General features: G+C 35.6%; 3 protein-coding genes and 1 long non-coding RNA gene across 21 annotated transcripts; 2 read left to right on the top strand and 2 right to left on the bottom strand.

The window, feature by feature from the left end:
* The first annotated feature begins 794 nt into the window (after positions 1-794).
* Positions 795-4,712, top strand: LOC116002414 (putative calcium-transporting ATPase 13, plasma membrane-type). The gene is made up of 2 exons (XM_031242551.1): positions 795-1,911; positions 2,400-4,712. Exons 1-2 carry the CDS (start codon positions 986-988, stop codon positions 4,480-4,482), a joined length of 3,009 nt encoding a protein of 1,002 aa, XP_031098411.1. The 5' UTR covers positions 795-985; the 3' UTR covers positions 4,483-4,712.
* Positions 4,378-11,842, bottom strand: LOC116002417. 15 transcript variants are annotated; one of them, XR_004094446.1, is made up of 6 exons: positions 11,546-11,842; positions 11,371-11,452; positions 9,500-10,614; positions 8,544-8,795; positions 8,176-8,349; positions 4,378-4,500 (listed from the first exon to the last, which is right to left on the bottom strand). It is a non-coding gene; the product is annotated as an uncharacterized LOC116002417 (long non-coding RNA). The 15 variants fall into 15 exon arrangements; XR_004094447.1 differs by lacking the exon at positions 4,378-4,500 and adding an exon at positions 4,843-4,944; XR_004094444.1 differs by lacking the exon at positions 4,378-4,500 and adding an exon at positions 7,334-7,691.
* LOC116002415 lies at positions 5,967-10,860 on the top strand. Of its 4 annotated transcripts, none has more exons than XM_031242553.1 (7): positions 5,967-6,196; positions 6,326-6,341; positions 6,521-6,585; positions 7,562-7,910; positions 8,145-8,812; positions 9,442-9,796; positions 9,880-10,860. In XM_031242553.1, the coding sequence occupies exons 3-7, from the start codon at positions 6,523-6,525 to the stop codon at positions 10,773-10,775; spliced, it is 2,331 nt and encodes a 776-aa protein (XP_031098413.1). In that variant the 5' UTR covers positions 5,967-6,196; positions 6,326-6,341; positions 6,521-6,522; the 3' UTR covers positions 10,776-10,860. The 4 variants fall into 4 exon arrangements, with proteins under 4 accessions (XP_031098413.1, XP_031098414.1, XP_031098412.1 ...); XM_031242552.1 differs by having other exon boundaries at positions 5,972-5,986; positions 6,250-6,341; XM_031242554.1 differs by lacking the exon at positions 6,326-6,341.
* Positions 11,843-14,212: 2,370 nt separating the features above from the next.
* On the bottom strand, positions 14,213-14,955 carry LOC116001464. The gene is made up of 2 exons (XM_031241336.1): positions 14,690-14,955; positions 14,213-14,539 (listed from the first exon to the last, which is right to left on the bottom strand). The coding sequence occupies exons 1-2, from the start codon at positions 14,784-14,786 to the stop codon at positions 14,418-14,420; spliced, it is 219 nt and encodes a 72-aa protein (XP_031097196.1). The 5' UTR covers positions 14,787-14,955; the 3' UTR covers positions 14,213-14,417.
* Between the last annotated feature and the right edge of the window lie 1,642 nt (positions 14,956-16,597).

Genomic DNA, 16,597 nt, shown 5'->3' with positions numbered 1-16,597 from the left:
AAAAAAAAAAAAAAAAAAAAGCCAAAAAGTTGAGAGAAATGTTTTTTTTTTTTGATTAAAATAAAAAAAAGTCAAATAAACTCCTAAGCTTTAGATCAAAAGTTAATTAGGCACTTAAATTTTTAAAAAGTGTAATTAAACTCTCAAACATGTTATTTTTGGTCAAATAAGACAACCTTTTGGTTGGTGATGATGTTTTCCGGCATTTTTAAATTTTAACCGCTAACATGTTGGTTAGGGTTTAATTGCACCTTTTAAAAATTTAGGTGTCTAATTGACTTTTGGTCTAAATAAAAAAAATTGACAGAGAGGCGGTCAAGCCCTCCCTCTTTCACACATACAGGTCTTAAGAAGCGATTCATGACTTCCGCTATAGTCGGCGCCGCTGGTGCTACTAGGGTTGAGTCAGTAATTTAACATTTTCAGAAATCCTAGTGGGGACTCTTTATAGGCATTGTCCTCTCATCCAATGAACAACTAAATCACAGAGTCATAAATATGGTTGGTGGCTTTTTTTAGTAAAAGAGGGTTCAACTTTCAAAAAATGTAGGTATTTGTTTCAATTATTTGGCAGTTTATGAGACTACTAGGCTAGGGAGAGTAAAATCAGGAAATATGTGGACCCGGGGGCAAGAAAAAATATATACATCATAATAGTAAAAAAAAAAAAAATACTTTATACATTTTTTAGAATTTTGAATTAAAATATTTTTGTTCAAATGATGTCAGGTACACACAATTATGGGGCATGGCTATTTCTACGAAAATACCGCCAAAGACATGAAAGACCATGCACCTTTCTCATACGCGGTGAACCAATTTATAAATACATACTGGGAAAACATCATGTTACCAATCGAAACCCATTCATCAATTTTCTTCTCCTAAAAAAAAAAAAAAGAAGCAATTACGTACAAACATATCCATCTTCAGAAGACCACTTTGCTACTTCAATTATTTCTGTTAATTTTTTTGACGCTCCAACATGGAGCTGCCACTGAAAACGGAGCCGAGGTTATCATCAAGCAAGAAAAGATGGCGTCTTGCAGTTTCTATGATCAAATGTTTGAATGCATTCCTCCATTATCTCGCCAGGAAAGTGTCTCCAGAACAATCTGACAGATTATCCACTGACGTGGATGATGATGAAGAACACCCTCGTTGTTTCCAGAATCTTCATCAGTCAAGCCTTGCAAAGATTGTCAAGGAGAAAAGCCTCGAGTATCTTGCTAATCTTGGTGGAATTGAACGCCTTTCTTCTTATCTGGACACTAATTTGCACAACGGAATCTATGGCGACGAGCGGGATATTTCGTGTAGAAACGAAGCTTTTGGAAGCAACACTTACAGTAAGCCGCCGGCGAAGAATCTCTTCCATTTTGTGTGGGAGGCGTTCAGAGATCCCACCATTATTATCCTCTTGGCTTGTGCTGTTTTGTCGCTGGCGTTTGGGATCAAAGCGGATGGAATCAAGGAAGGATGCTACGATGGAGGGAGTATATTTTTAGCCGTCTTTTTGGTAATCTCCTTTTCTGCTCTCAGCAAATTCCGGCAGAGCAGACAGTTCGATAAGCTGTCGAATATCAGCAAGAATATTCCGGTTGAGGTTGTCAGGGCCGGGAGACGGCGGCAGGTTTCTATCTTCGAGATCGTTGTCGGAGATATTGTGTGCTTGAAGTTCGGAGATCAAGTCCCGGCGGATGGGTTGTTTGTGGAAGGGCACTCGTTGATGGTGGATGAATCGCGCATGACCGGCGAGAGTGATTACGTAGAGATTAATTATGATCGGAATCCGTTTCTCATCTCCGGGACGAAAGTGGTTGACGGATATGGGAGATTCTTGGTGACTTCTGTGGGCATGAACACCGAGTGGGGCTTAATGATGAGCGAAATCACCAGCGATTCCGGCAGGTAAGATTTTATATATTAAGTCAAGTTAACTAGGTTTATGGATACTCGATGTCTCGGGTTCATTGTGTGCACTAGCACGAATCCTCTTACTTAAAAGATACCACAATCATTGAGTTACACTAATTTAACATTTTCAGAAATTATATCGGAGTAGTGAGCTCTTTATAGGTACTCAGCACTTGTCATCTCATTTAATGAACAACTAAATCAGACACCTTGATTTACTACCTTCACAAATTCCATCAAGCACCCAATATAATGGTTTCCTTGTGAGAACCCTAATCCTCCCATTTAATGGATCCTAAGTGGCCATGATTTGCCATATTCACAAATCGTGTTGGGTCAAGATGTGGGTCCGCGGCTAGAGATTTTACTATCGAGCCTGTAACCTCTCACTTAGTAGGGCTACATCTATGCCGCTTAAGCACAATGTTTTTTGCAGAGGTTCTTCTGCTAATTAAGTATTTATTCAATTCATCATGTAACAGCGAGGAGACACCATTGCAGACGAGGTTAAAAAAGTTGACTTCATCCATAGGAAAGGTTGGCTTAGCAGTGGCATTCCTCGTACTGGTTGTCTTGTTGGTACGATATTTCACAGGACACACAGAGGATGGAAACGGGAACAAAGAGTTCAACGGGAACAAGACGAAGGTGTATAGTGTGATCAATTCTGTCGGGGGAATCATAGCCATTGCTGTAACCATTAACAAAGTCGCGGATCCAGAAGGGTTGCCTCTTGCTGTAACTCTTACTCTCGGATATTCCATGAAGAGAATGATGAGCGATCAGGCAATGGTGAGGAAGCTCTCTGCTTGTGAGACAATGGGTTATGTCACAACAATCTGCACTGATAAAACAGGAACTTTGACTCAGAATAAGATGAAGGTGACAAAGTTCTGGCTGGGAAAACAGTCCATGGAGGGGAAGAACAGAGCTGAAATTGCAGGGGGAGTTCTTGAACTGTTCCACCAAGGGGTTGGGCTCAACACAACAGGCAGTGTTTTCAGGTCAGATGATTCGGGTTTGGGTTTCGAGTACTCAGGGAGTCCAACAGAGAATGCCATTTTATCCTGGGCTGTTGAGGAGCTTGGAATGGATATGGAGGAAGTGAAGAGAAACTGCAGTGTTCTTCATATGGAAGCATTCAATTCAGAGAAAAAGAGGAGTGGGGTTTCCATGAAAAAGGCTGCAGATAACACAGTTCATGTTCACTGGAAAGGAGCTGCAGAAATAATCCTTGGAATGTGTTCAGATTACTATGATCTAGAAGGGAACAAGAAATCTCTCGATGGCAACGAGAGAGCAGAATTTGAGCAAATGATCCAAGGCATGGCTGCCAGCAGCCTCAGATGCATAGCCTTTGCACACAAACAGGTCTCAGAAACACAAGTTTCTGTTGCAGATAATAGCCATGGCCTGACTTTTCTGGGGCTAGTAGGCCTGAAAGATCCCTGCAGAGATGGTGTGAAGAAAGCCGTTGATTCCTGCCAATTCGCGGGCGTGAACATCAAGATGATAACCGGAGACAATGTCTTCACAGCAAAGGCAATAGCCACAGAATGTGGCATTCTACAGCCTAACCAGGCACCAGAAGAAGGATCAGTCATAGAAGGGTTGGAGTTCAGAAACCTAACAGAAGAAGAGCAGATGGAACGAGTGGAAAGCATCCGTGTAATGGCAAGATCCTCGCCTTTCGACAAGCTACTAATGGTGCAGTGCCTGAAGAAAAAAGGCCATGTAGTTGCAGTCACGGGAGATGGCACGAACGACGCCCCAGCTTTAAAAGAAGCCGACATAGGACTATCCATGGGGATCCAGGGCACAGAAGTGGCTAAAGAGAGCTCAGACATTGTCATCCTCGACGACAACTTTGCATCTGTAGCCACAGTCTTGATGTGGGGACGATGCGTCTACAACAACATCCAGAAATTCATCCAATTTCAGCTCACAGTTAAAGTTGTAGACCTCGTGATCAACTTCGTGGCAGCAGTGTCTACGGGAGAAGTCCCCCTCTCAGTAGTGCAGCTTTTCTGGGTCAATCTCATCATGGACACCTTAGGAGCATTAGCCTTCGCCACTCAAGAACCAACAGAAGAGCTCATGGACAGGCTGCATGCGGGCAGAACTGAGCCACTGATCACAAACATAATGTGGAGGAACCTGCTAGCCCAGGCCCTATACCAAATATCCATTCTGCTCGTCCTGCAATTCAGAGGCAAATCAATCTTCAAGGTGGACGATGGGGTGAATGGCATGCTGATCTCCAACACATTCGTCTTCTGCCAAGTGTTCAATCAGTTCAACGCGAGGAAACTCGAGAAGAGGAATGTCTTCGAAGGGATACACAAGAATAAGCTGTTTGTGGGGATCATCTGCATAACAGTTGTGCTTCAGGTTGTGATGATGGAGTTTCTGTACAAGTTTACTAACACAGGGAGATTAAACTGGGGACAGTGGGGATTGTGTTTGGGATTAGCAGCTGCATCTTGGCCTATTGGTTGGGTTGTGAAATGCTTGCCAGTTCCTGAGAAACCAATCTTCAGTTACCCCAAATTGAAGGGGAACTGATCTCCCTCTTCTGCCCACCTGTTATTGCATTGTATATTATATTGGTATGTAATTGATATGATGGCATTAATTGTTTTATTGGTTAAGTGTGATCAGGGCCGGATTTTAGGGCGTGCAAGATAGGCAACAGCACAGGGCCCCAAAATTTTGGGGGCCCCTAATCCATCCTTGGCCTAATAGCTAGTATATGTATTTGTGATTATATTGGCTCAAAATTAGTTTTCATGACTGATCTAAATTCTACTACATATTATTCAAAAAAGAAAATTCTACTCTGTAATATTCACGCGAATCACTTTTCTTCAATTCACAGTTTATTTATACTTTGATAGGGCCTCACTTATTTACTAGCACAGGGCCACACAAATAAAAAAACCGGCCCGGAGTGTGATGATTCTTCTTTAATTGGTGCATATTTGTATTCTGCTTCAGGGTTTGCCTTCTGCATTTGTTTTTAACAATCTGTGGTTCAAATTGACAACTGAATTATACAAGAAAATGCAATTAAATCACTAAAAGTAATTTTTTTAAAAAATTTGTAATTGTCTCCTCAACAAGTTAAAAATGTGCAATTATACCAAATAACAGGTTTTTCAAGTTTTCTTAAAAATTTAATTGTCTAATTACATTTTCTTGTGTAGTTCAAATATTAATTTCAATCCTTTTTTGAAAAAAAAAATAATTTTCTTTAAGAAAAACATCTTATTCAAATTACGTCCAAGACCGTTGAGGGGGGAGGAAAAATGAGAGGACAAGGAAGGATTTGTGAGATGAGATCAGTAACTGTATGGATGGATTGGTATGCAATGTGTACATTGTTGTATTTTTTATTATTTTATTACTCGCTTATTTAGAAGGCGTTTCATATAAAAAAATAAAAATAAAACATTTTGCCAAGTTAATCGACTCGAATGCATAGGCCGCCTAGTGGCAGCCAAGTTTGGTCGACGAGTTGTTTGACATGGCAGACCTATGGTTCACTTCAACTCAACGACATACCAAACACCAAATAACGGTACAACCAATAGGAAAAAAGAGTGAAATTTTATATGAGAAAATGCCAAATAAAATAATCTAGGATTATGAAATTAGGCTTCCAAATTCGCAAACACCCCTATATCTCAAGTTTATGTGTTTTTTTTTAAAAAGAGTTATACTATATATATACTCCATTTTTCTACTTTCTCCTTTTTACTGTCTGGCGTGACGATGAATGATTAGTCAGGAGAAAAATATCAATATTAACATTTTGTGACAGAGAGTATAATTTGAGAGTGCCTGCATGGATCGAAGAGTATAATTTAGGAGTACAAGTGGTGTTTTTTTTGTTAATTTGACTTCGCCAACCAGCTTTGATGTAATAATAAAAATAATAATATATACTTATCCTAAACAAAACCACCTAATCCCTATTCCCTAATGTATGTCACCATTTATATATAAATATACACTATTTCTGCTTCAATTCACAGTTCTTAGTTATTTCTTCCGGCCGGAGCATTGGGTTAGTTCTTTCCCTTTCCTGTCTTTAAAAAATCTGTCTCTTTAGATTTGTTTGTAAATTGCTTCAATTCCCAGCGATGGAGAAGGGTGTGAGTCTGTAAAGGGTTTGTTTTTAAACTCAGATCTGAAATTTCGAGATGAGTTTTTAGCATGTAAAGGTCTTGCGAATAGCAATTTTTGAGGGGTAGGGGATGATGTGTAGACTATAGAGGTGAGTGTACTAGCTGCTGGTTTTTTTTTTTTTTTTTTTTTTTTTTTTGACAGGAGAAAACAAAATCGGCTAAAAGAAAAACAAGAGGAGGCAAACACCACACTGATTTTTGTTCCTTTTTTTTTATAGGGGTTTTGGATCGAAGGTATGATTTGCATTAAAATTATATTTTATATTAAAATAATTAATGTATTAATATAAAATTTTAATTTAACAGAATAAAATTTGGTATAAAATCTATTGTTAGAAATGAATAAAATTTAATGTAACAATATACTTTTTTTTTTTTGTGTAAAACTTATATATGATTATGCTATTCTGCAGACATGGAGCGTCTTTTGAAGGATAAACAACCCCTGTCAGTTAACGCAGTAGCAGCTGGAGCAACTGTTAGAAACATCACTCTCTGTCTCTCTTTTTTATTTAATTTAATTTTTATTCCATAATTTGAGTGTATAATATAATTTGAAATAAATTCAAGATTAGATACCCTATACGTATGTAGGCCCTATTTGGTAAATGACTGTTAGTTGATGCTGTTAAATGATTGAGATAGAAGTTATACCATTAGCTGATTATAGAAAGGTATTAGATAAATTAAGATGTTTAGTATAATTTCTTTTTTTCAAAAAGCTATTGAAAAGATTGCTTTGAGTAGCTTTTTAAATTTTAGTATTTTGGAGTTACAAAAAACTTATTAACCAAACACTTATATTAATTTTTAACCAAATTAAACAACTAATAGTAGTCAAATGAGCCAAAATTTACTAATAAGCTAATTATTTATCAAACAGGGCCATAATAATATTCCATTACGGGTGTTTGGTTGCAAGGAGAGTACATAAAGGTGTTTTTGTACTCTATGTTTATGTAATGTGTGTACATTGTAAACTTGGGGTGTGTGTACTATAGTTCATTTGCTTGCACTAGTAAGATATGTGAATCAATTAGGATTTTATCTTTGTTTTCTTTGGTGTTGCTAGTAGTGAGTGCATAATGTGTATGTGTATATTTCAATATGAACATGTGCAAAATGTATAAGTGCAATGTACAAGTGTAGTGGCTTGTGTGTGCGCGCGCATAATCTTGTTTTCCTTGCTGCTAGTAGTGTTGCATGATGTGTGCATTTCAAGAACATGTGAAAAATACATGAATTATATGGAACTGTGCACACGATGTTATATATGAGTGCACATAGTCACCCAGAGCACAACACAATACTCCTTTCTGTTGCCACAGCTTTATGTGTTTGTCTCGCTAAATTGAAGCAATTTTTGCTTTGCTTAGATAGATTTACGCGTTCATTGAAGAGAGTATATATTATGGTTTCAAACTTTTCTTTTACTAACATATCCCTCTCCCTAGTACCTACATCAAAAAAGGGAATATTTGGCTATAGACACACCAGATCCAGAAGAAAACCAAAACCAGGATAAGGGGAAGCACATATCCAGGAATATTCATCAAGCCCCTCTGCTTTTCCGTATACGAGAGCCTGGATCAGAAAATAGTATCAGAAAAGCTTTTCAGAAACACTATTTTGGAAATACAGAGGGGCTTGAGGAAAACTGTCGGAAGAATTTGACACTCTTTGTGGTCAACTGTTGCAATGCTGATAACACCAACAACACCAGTAATGGCGAAGTTGTGGAGAAGTTTCTGTACTATGGTAGCTACATACTTGGGGTTTTGTACAAATACGGGTCAAGCAAAGGTATCATGATTTTTTTTTTTTAGTGCTACTGACTCTATTACATTGTAGTATATGTTCATCTATACTTTCTCAACCTAATGAAGCACAAAGAGTCAACAACGCCTCCACTGAGGCTCGATCTCATGACCTCCCATATGGGAGAGTCACTACATGCAATCTGAGCACAAGGTGCTTGGCCAATGTTAATCATGATAGTTTCATTGTTAACTATTATATTTTATACTCTGGTGATAGCTAATACAAGCAATGGGAGGGTAGCTCAAACCTTGATCGACATATTACTATTAGAGAAGCAAATCCCGTTCCCTGTCCTGTTCGAACTCCACAAGTTGAAGCAGGGTAATGGTGATGATGTTTCCTTGCTAGAGGCGCTTATTCAGTTGGTGAAGAACTGCTTTGAGATTCAAGTGGGCAAGTTAACACCTCTAAATGCAGATCCCTGCAAGTGCAAATATAAACCTGAAAATTTGCCTAAATATTTACTTGAAGTGGTACATAGTCTTTGCATACCACCTACCAGAAGTGATGAATATTGTGGCTTAGTTTTGAAACAAATCAAAACAGCCACAGAGCTTGAAAAAGATGGAGTTAGCTTCAAGAAAAATAATGGGGAGCACACTTTATTTGACATACATTTCAAAGAGTGTATGATGAAAATTCGGGGCTTCAGGATTGATGAGTTCACAGAGACATTCTTGAAAAGCATGATAGCCTATGAGAAACACCCTGATGTTGCATCCAAGCCTTTCACAGATTTTGTGTTGTTTATGACCAAACTCATTAACACACCAAAAGATGCGGAATTGCTTTGTGAAATTATTGGCAACTTCCATGGCACAAACAGGGAACAGTTGTTCTCTGAACTGCTTGGGGGATCAACCTTTTCTGGAGTGATCAAAAAGGTAAGTCAGTTCTAATATTTAATTTTATTTTGTTCCATAGTATGAGCATATAATATAATTTCAAATAAATTAAAAATTAAATACCCTATCTACATAGAGGTTGCAATATTCCATTAGGGATTGAAATTGCCCTTTTTGTTATTTAAAAAAAAAAACTTAATACCCTATTTAGGAATATGCCCTATAAAGTGCTAGAATTGAGACCAATCCATGAATGTCTTTATTAATATGGGAAAATTTAAACAATTACATTGTAAATTTGGGCTATTCATTATGTTTTTTTTCTAAGAAGCTACGTATTGTGTCAAATATAATACATGTTAGAAATAAAATACATATTTGTATAATTGTATTTACTTTGTTTTCACTTTTCACATTTAGTGCTACCAAAATCTCTAGTAAAATATAGTCAACATACATCATATTTTGAATTTAATACCATAGCAACTTAAATGTCTTAACACTTTTCAGAAGAAATATCGGATGTTTAGTATTGACAGTAATTTTTTAATGTACTTTAGAAATATAAATTTTACATTGTTAATTGAACTCGACATAAAATGAGATGAAGAGAGTATATATTATGGTTTAAAACTTTTCTTGACTAACTAGTTTCCATCTCTCTACAGCAAGAAGTACCAGAAGAAAACCAAAGCCACAATATAGGGAAGTACATTTCAAGGGTACCTGAAGCACTGTCTAAAACCAACCCCAGTGCTTACAAACCAAAGCTGATATCCATAGGGCCTTATTACCGTATACAAGAGCCTGGCTCAGAAAACAGTATCAAAAGATATTTTCAAGAAGGCTTTTTTGGAAATACAGATGGGCTTGAGGAGCGGTGTAGGGTGTTATTGACAAGCTTTGTGGACAAGGCACGCTCTTGCTATGCTGGTAGCACCAAGAACATAACTAATGCAAGACTTGTGGAGACGCTTATGAGAGATGGTTGCTTCATACTTCAGTTTTTGAAGTCAGTGAAAGGTATCAATCTAAATTACCACCATTCAATGTTAATCATATGATGGTTCCATTGTTAACTATTATATTTTATACTCTGGTGTCAGATAAGAAATCCAGCGATAATGGGAGGGTAGCTCAAACCTTCATGGAAAATGAAAGGAAGGTAGCTCAAACCTTGAAGGACATGCTATTGTTAGAGAACCAAATCCCCTTTTTTGTCCTGTTTGAACTGCACAAATTGAAGCAGGATAAAGGTGATGATGTTGCATTTCTAAAGGAGCTTATTGAGTTGGTGAAGAACTGCTATGAGAGTCAAGTGCGCAAGTTAACACAGCCTCTACTTCCCAACAAATATAAACCTCAAAGTTTGCCTAAACATTTACTTGAAGTGGTACATAGTCTTTGCATACCTACTAATACTACCAGAAGCGATGAATATGATGAAGAGTGTGGCTTAGTTTTACAACAAATCAATACAGCCACAGAGCTTGAAAAAGATGGAGTTAGCTTCCAGAAAATTGAGGAGGTCCACAGAAGTTTATTTGACATAGATTTCAACTGGGGTACAATGAAAATTCGGTGCTTCAGGATTGATGACTTCACAGAGACATTCTTGAGAAACATGATAGCCTATGAGCAACACTCTGATCTTGCATTCAAGTATTTCACAGATTTTGTGTTGTTCATGAGCCACCTCATTCACACACCAGAAGATGCAAAATTGCTTTGTGGAAAGGGAATTATTGCCAACTTCCAAACCACAGATGACAAAGAAAAATTCTTCTCCCAACTGCTTGTGGGAGTCGATACTTCAAGCACCTCCACCTTATCCACCTTGTCTGGAGTGATCAACAAGGTGAGTCAGCATTGTGAGAAGACACTGGAAAAATGGATGGGAATGTTGAGACAATATCTTACAAACAGCCCATGGACACCCATTATTGGTATTGTGGCTGTCATTGCCGCCTTAGTTACTATTGTTCATTATATTAAAAGTTAAAACCTTTGTTGAAGCCCATTAGTGTTTTAAGGCAATTTATAACTTGGACCAGGGTCCACAATCCAATACACAAAATTTGACTTCATAACGATTAGGGTTTACAATGGACTGTGGACCTTGGTCCACAATATAACGATTGTGTTTTTATTTATTTAATTTTTAATTTATTCAAATTTATATTTGTAATTTTTAAATTGACTAGTCTTTTTATATATATAAAATTGTGTTAACTATATTGAATTCTATTATCAACGTATGTTTATTCTATGTTTTATTAAAATTTATAATGTACATGGTTGTCATCGACCTGCCACTAAAAGCAGACTTGAGGTTATCAAGCAAGAAAAGATGGCATCTTGCAGTTTCTATAACCAAGTGTTTGAATGCATTCTGTCGCTATCATGTCTCAACGGGTGTTCACGTTCGTGAACATGCTCATGAATGTGTTTACTAATGGAACCCTTAACAAATGAACACAATTTTAAAAAACTTTAACAAATAAATACGAACACTCTACAAATCTTAACCATCGTTGATGTTCAGTTTGACTATTTCAAATTTTCAAAACAATAACAATGCTTAAATTGAAACTCACTGATTAGTTTTAGAGCCACGCCGAAGAGATTGTTTTGCTGTGTACAAGACCAGTGAGCTAGCCATGAATCGAAGATTCCGAACTACAAAAACAAAAAAAATACAAATCATAGTTAGCAAAACATATAATGAAAAACGAATTCAAAATTTGAAGTGAACAAAAAGATGATCCCTACCCATGCAATACGGATCCATAAGATACAAAGCTAATCAGCAAATCTAGCATTCCAGATCTACATTCTGAGTTTAAACCATGGAGATATTGAAATGTTACTGGTGAGATCGTATAAAGTGGTAACCGACTCTGAAATTTTGCAGGTGAAGGGCTTAAAATTCGCTAGAGTGCAGACGTGAACGGATGAAGTCCGAGATGTGAATGCTATATTTTTAGTGTTAACCGATTCTGGAGTGTGGGCTGTGTGGCTGAAAAACGGTGGAGGAAGAAGAAAGGCGAAAGATGTGGAGGCATGTGAGCCATTATATTTTTATTACATGGGAAAATATCCCACTTCTTATTCCCAATTTCTACACTTCTCCCAAAATATTGAATTCCAATCTAAGGGTCCCCACGTCCCAACACGACAAATCTTCTTAGAAAATGTAAATCATGATAACCAACTGAACAAAGAGGCTAGACATTTACTCACTGCACACAAGGAGCTTCCTCACTTTGAGAGGTTGTCTCCACACTGCCGCGGGTAAAACTAGATCCCCTCGATCCCTGTCTCTTCAAAGTTTATAAATCTTTGATGTACTCACTCTTATAAATCTTTGATGTACACATTTTTTCAAAGATTCAAAAATATCTCATCCTTATTTGTCCAATCATGAAGTAAGAGTAATAAAGTAGAATTTAAAAGTACATGTACTAGAACTCTTTTACATGAACTTTGTTATTTTTGAGAGTCGTACGGATTATGTAGGCAAATTGTTCAAATTATTTGATGGGAATAATTTTTCAGGAAAAATTAATTAACATGTTTGGAAACATAACAATTAAATTATGTGAGTGGGAGAGTTCAATTTATTATATTTATAAGAGATTTTTAACATGGCACTATGACACCAAAAAGGATAAATGTGTAATTGAATAAAGTTAGGAAATTCTCAATAAGCTAGAAAAAAAAATCGCATGTGAAGAGACAAAAATGATTTTATCTAAAATAGAGTTTCATCGTAAAAGTCATCAGGAGGACCAAAAGTGTCAAAAAATGATAGTTTATGAAGTCAGATGGTAAATATGTTAGACCTAATTTTGGAATTGTCACCAAAGACGCTGTTGAACTCTTTAATTAGATTGTGTACGTGTCTTTAATACATTATGTATTTTTGGTTAAAAGAACATGTACTTCTAAATAAATTAAGCATACGTGATATACTAACTCCAAGACTCTAGGTGCATAATTTATTAGCTAACTGCATATACATAATATGTTGATTGTAATAGATACATAATTTATTAACTAAATGCACATAATATATTAACTACAAATATATAATTTGATTTGGACTAAAGTCGACAAAGTAAAGTGGATTTTGATTCAATATATAACAATTGGATAATGTATGATTGGACTGATCCATTCAATTTATAATAGGCTTTGTTACCGGATAATGTATTATTGGGCTGCTTAATAATTTGAATTTAGATTTTTCCATAAAAATAATAATAATAATTTGAATTTAGATCTATTCTTATATGGATCAAAGTAACCACGGTCCACGTTGTGTGGACCCAGGTTCTAAATACACAATTTACATATTGAATGTTCATAATTTATATATTAAATGTTCATAACTAAATGATCACTATTTACATACTGTAAATTGTGACATGTCCACCTTGTTAACTAAACCCGAGTCCATGATATAACTATTGAAACTTGAAAGGTACACCACCGACCACACTTAGCGCAAAGTTCATCCAACTATTTGCTCCACAAGGTTTTAATGATCATCGAGTATTAATTCTTGTTCTATATATATGGAAAACAATGATTTCTTGGCGGCAACATCGTATCGCTGAACTTCAACGCCAATTAAAAAAAAAAAATCCGACTTCTTATTACATGCGGAGTTTTTAGGATAAGAGATCTAAGTTTGAGGTTTAAACTTATATATTTGTTGGAAGAAATTTTTTTGCACGAAAGTTGAATAAGAAAGTAATTTTATGGTGATTGTGAAAAAAATTATCTCTGTTATGGTCAAGATAAGTGTACATAATCAATTGATTCGTGCGATCAAAAAGTTTTTACATTAGAACTAGTAAGTTCCAACTCGTCATGTGAATAGAAAAATCAAAATAAATGCTTATTGGATAACAATTCATCATAATCACTTGCAATTTAACCTTTACATTTTCAATTCTCCAATCCAACTTATTTTATACTCCGTATTTAAACCTTATTGGTATTTTGTGGTCCAAATGCTTGTAATTTGTTATTTCCACTCACCGACGCTTAAAAATAGTCAAATGATCATCACATGAGCCTCCATAATAATGAAGGCATTTATGTGAAAAAATGAATATTCATTAATTTCCGGCATATATTCATGTGAACCCTTCCACTATGTCACATGTAATGTCCCATTTGACCACCCAAGAACATTCATGTCTGGAAAAGTTTGCATATATAGTGCATTGCATTATTGATTAATACATTTTAATTTTAATTATAACTTTAACGCATTTATTATAATGTTGAAATATTAAAAATAAGAAGAAATACAAACCTCACCATGATTTTAAAGCATTAATCATGGGATTTACATTAATTTTCTTTTTTTTTTTTTTTAAAAATGACTAAATTGATGGCAAAAAAACCCAAAAAAAATTCAAGTAATTGCCACCAATTTTCTTCTTGTTTTGGGCGTCAACTTCTTCCGACCACATTAACAAGATTGATCAATTCCATATACAAAACTAATAGACTCCAAACTATTGGATTAAAAAAAAAAATGCTAAACTCAACAGTTTGAGACAGTTGATAAACCCGAGAATGATCTGAACCAGGTATTGAAACGGTATGGCCAGGATTGAAAGAAGGGTTAACACTGCAAGCTTCTGGGCCGGGATTTGTCCAAGATTGACCACATCACATGAACATCTTCATATCCACAAGCCATAACTTCACCATGCAAATCTGCTGTCATCCTACTCTCATATTCGCCTGCATACAATCATCAAATATATAAACAAAGCGAAGAACAATAGGCACTCGAGAACAAAGATGTTCGACCTCAACTTAAGTAACGCTCTTTCAGAAAGAGTTAATGTAAAATCGTATCAAAGCAAAAACGATACAGTTTAAGGTTCGTACCAGGTTGTTGCTGGGAGTTCTTGTCTCTGGGCTGATGATTGAACAACGTGCGAGCTTTCCTGAAAGGAGTAGTGATTGCTCGTACCCAGGAAGCCATTTCGATGGGATTAAAGTCGTAAAGATTATGTGGATTTTGAGGTTGTATGTGTGTATGTAAAGTGGTTAATTGGTATGTAGAGGAAGAGCAGAGAGCGGTTGGGTGGTTAAATAGTAGGAGACAACAAGTTGTAATAAAGAAGAGAGCTGAGGAGGCAAGATCCGTGAACAGAGCGCACCAAATAATTATGACCTCGCACTCAAAATTGGATCGCACTGAGTGGAGTATGATTCTCATGTCTTTACGCGTTTGATAGTATCCCAGTTGATTGGTCAATGTTTCACAATGACTCTTCAAATTCTCGGTAGAATAAATACGAACATTCACACTATTATTGGACTATAATTTTAGACAATCGGTAGAATCAAATTAAATGAAATAATCACGCAGGACATACGTTTCATTTTTGTCAATACCGTACCATTTCAGTCAAACCCGTTACATAAAATTTTCTTAGTGCGATATAATTTACTTTACCCTTGTGATTTGCGGATTATTATGCAAAAGCCACGCCAGTTTGTCAATATACACACTTTTTTTTTTTTTTTTTTTTTTTTTTTTTGGAAAGCCGTCAATATACACTCTTAAATATAAGAGTTTAATATAATTTGTTGGCAACTTTTTGTCCCAAGTACGGTGTGTATATGATAGAGTTAATTCATGTTGATTGTTGGGAGTATTCATGTTTTTAGAAACCCCACCTAATTTAATGTGAATGAAAAATGATGTACTCTCAGAGAATATTCCGTATTATTCCATCCAAATGTAAATAATAAAAATATTATGACTTAGAAAAACAAGCAAATTAGAACGAGTTTCATGATGTTGAGTGAAATATAATATAATATAAGATTTCTCTAAAAATAATGAATCGTCAAAGTACGAAGTTTAAAGTTTAAAAATATGTATGTGTATATAGTAACGCTTTAATTTGGTGAAAGCTATTCTGAAATGAGATTAGATTGAAACTTGGTCGAATTAGATATATCATGTGCAATGCAAATATCAATGCAATATGCAAACTAATATATATATTCACATTAAAAGGCATAAGTTCCCGACTCCCCGTCTAATAAAAGTGCCATAAGTTTATTTTTTGAGTGTTACTGACTTTGCTACAATATAATGTTATAAATTTTACTGATTTGATAAAAATTTAAAATTTTTGCGGGTGATATTTTTTGTTTATTATTAATTGTATCGAAAATATCCAAACCGACAGTGCAAGGAATTGGACGAGGACGGACCTGTACCACATGCCGCACGCTGCTCTAAAGCATGAAACCACAACCCATTTTACATTATATTGTGTCAACTTTAAGTAGTTTACTTACATTTATATTAAATAAATATATTTTGAAATAATAAATCTTGAAAATGATGATCCAAATTCAGTTAACCGGTAGAAAAATACTCTGAATTTCTCTGAATTTTGTCAGTGCTGGACTTGGGATTCTTCACTGGTTAATACCATGTGCTCCTTTCTTGAGTGGGCGGGTTCAATTTTATATAATTTGAAAAATTGTTTTAAATAAGTAATGTAAGAGATAGGTTGGAATCTTAATAAGATAATGTAACGTTATATATATATATATATATATATATGATTTGGATTAAAGAAAATTTTGCGGAAGTAGAAAATTAAGAATCAATTAGAACCGTATATTTGGAAATATTTTTTTCAAAGAAATGACTCTAATTGGTTCTTAATTTTCTTCCAAGCACATGTTCTCACGATATGTGCTCTTATATATATAGGGCATAATTCCTATTAAAATAAGGTTTATCATGAGAAGTGTTGTAAATGCTAG

This window comes from Ipomoea triloba, chromosome 13 (genome assembly GCF_003576645.1).
Source record: "Ipomoea triloba cultivar NCNSP0323 chromosome 13, ASM357664v1".
NCBI lineage: Eukaryota > Viridiplantae > Streptophyta > Magnoliopsida > Solanales > Convolvulaceae > Ipomoea > Ipomoea triloba.
This window is presented reverse-complemented; position numbering and strand designations above follow the sequence as displayed.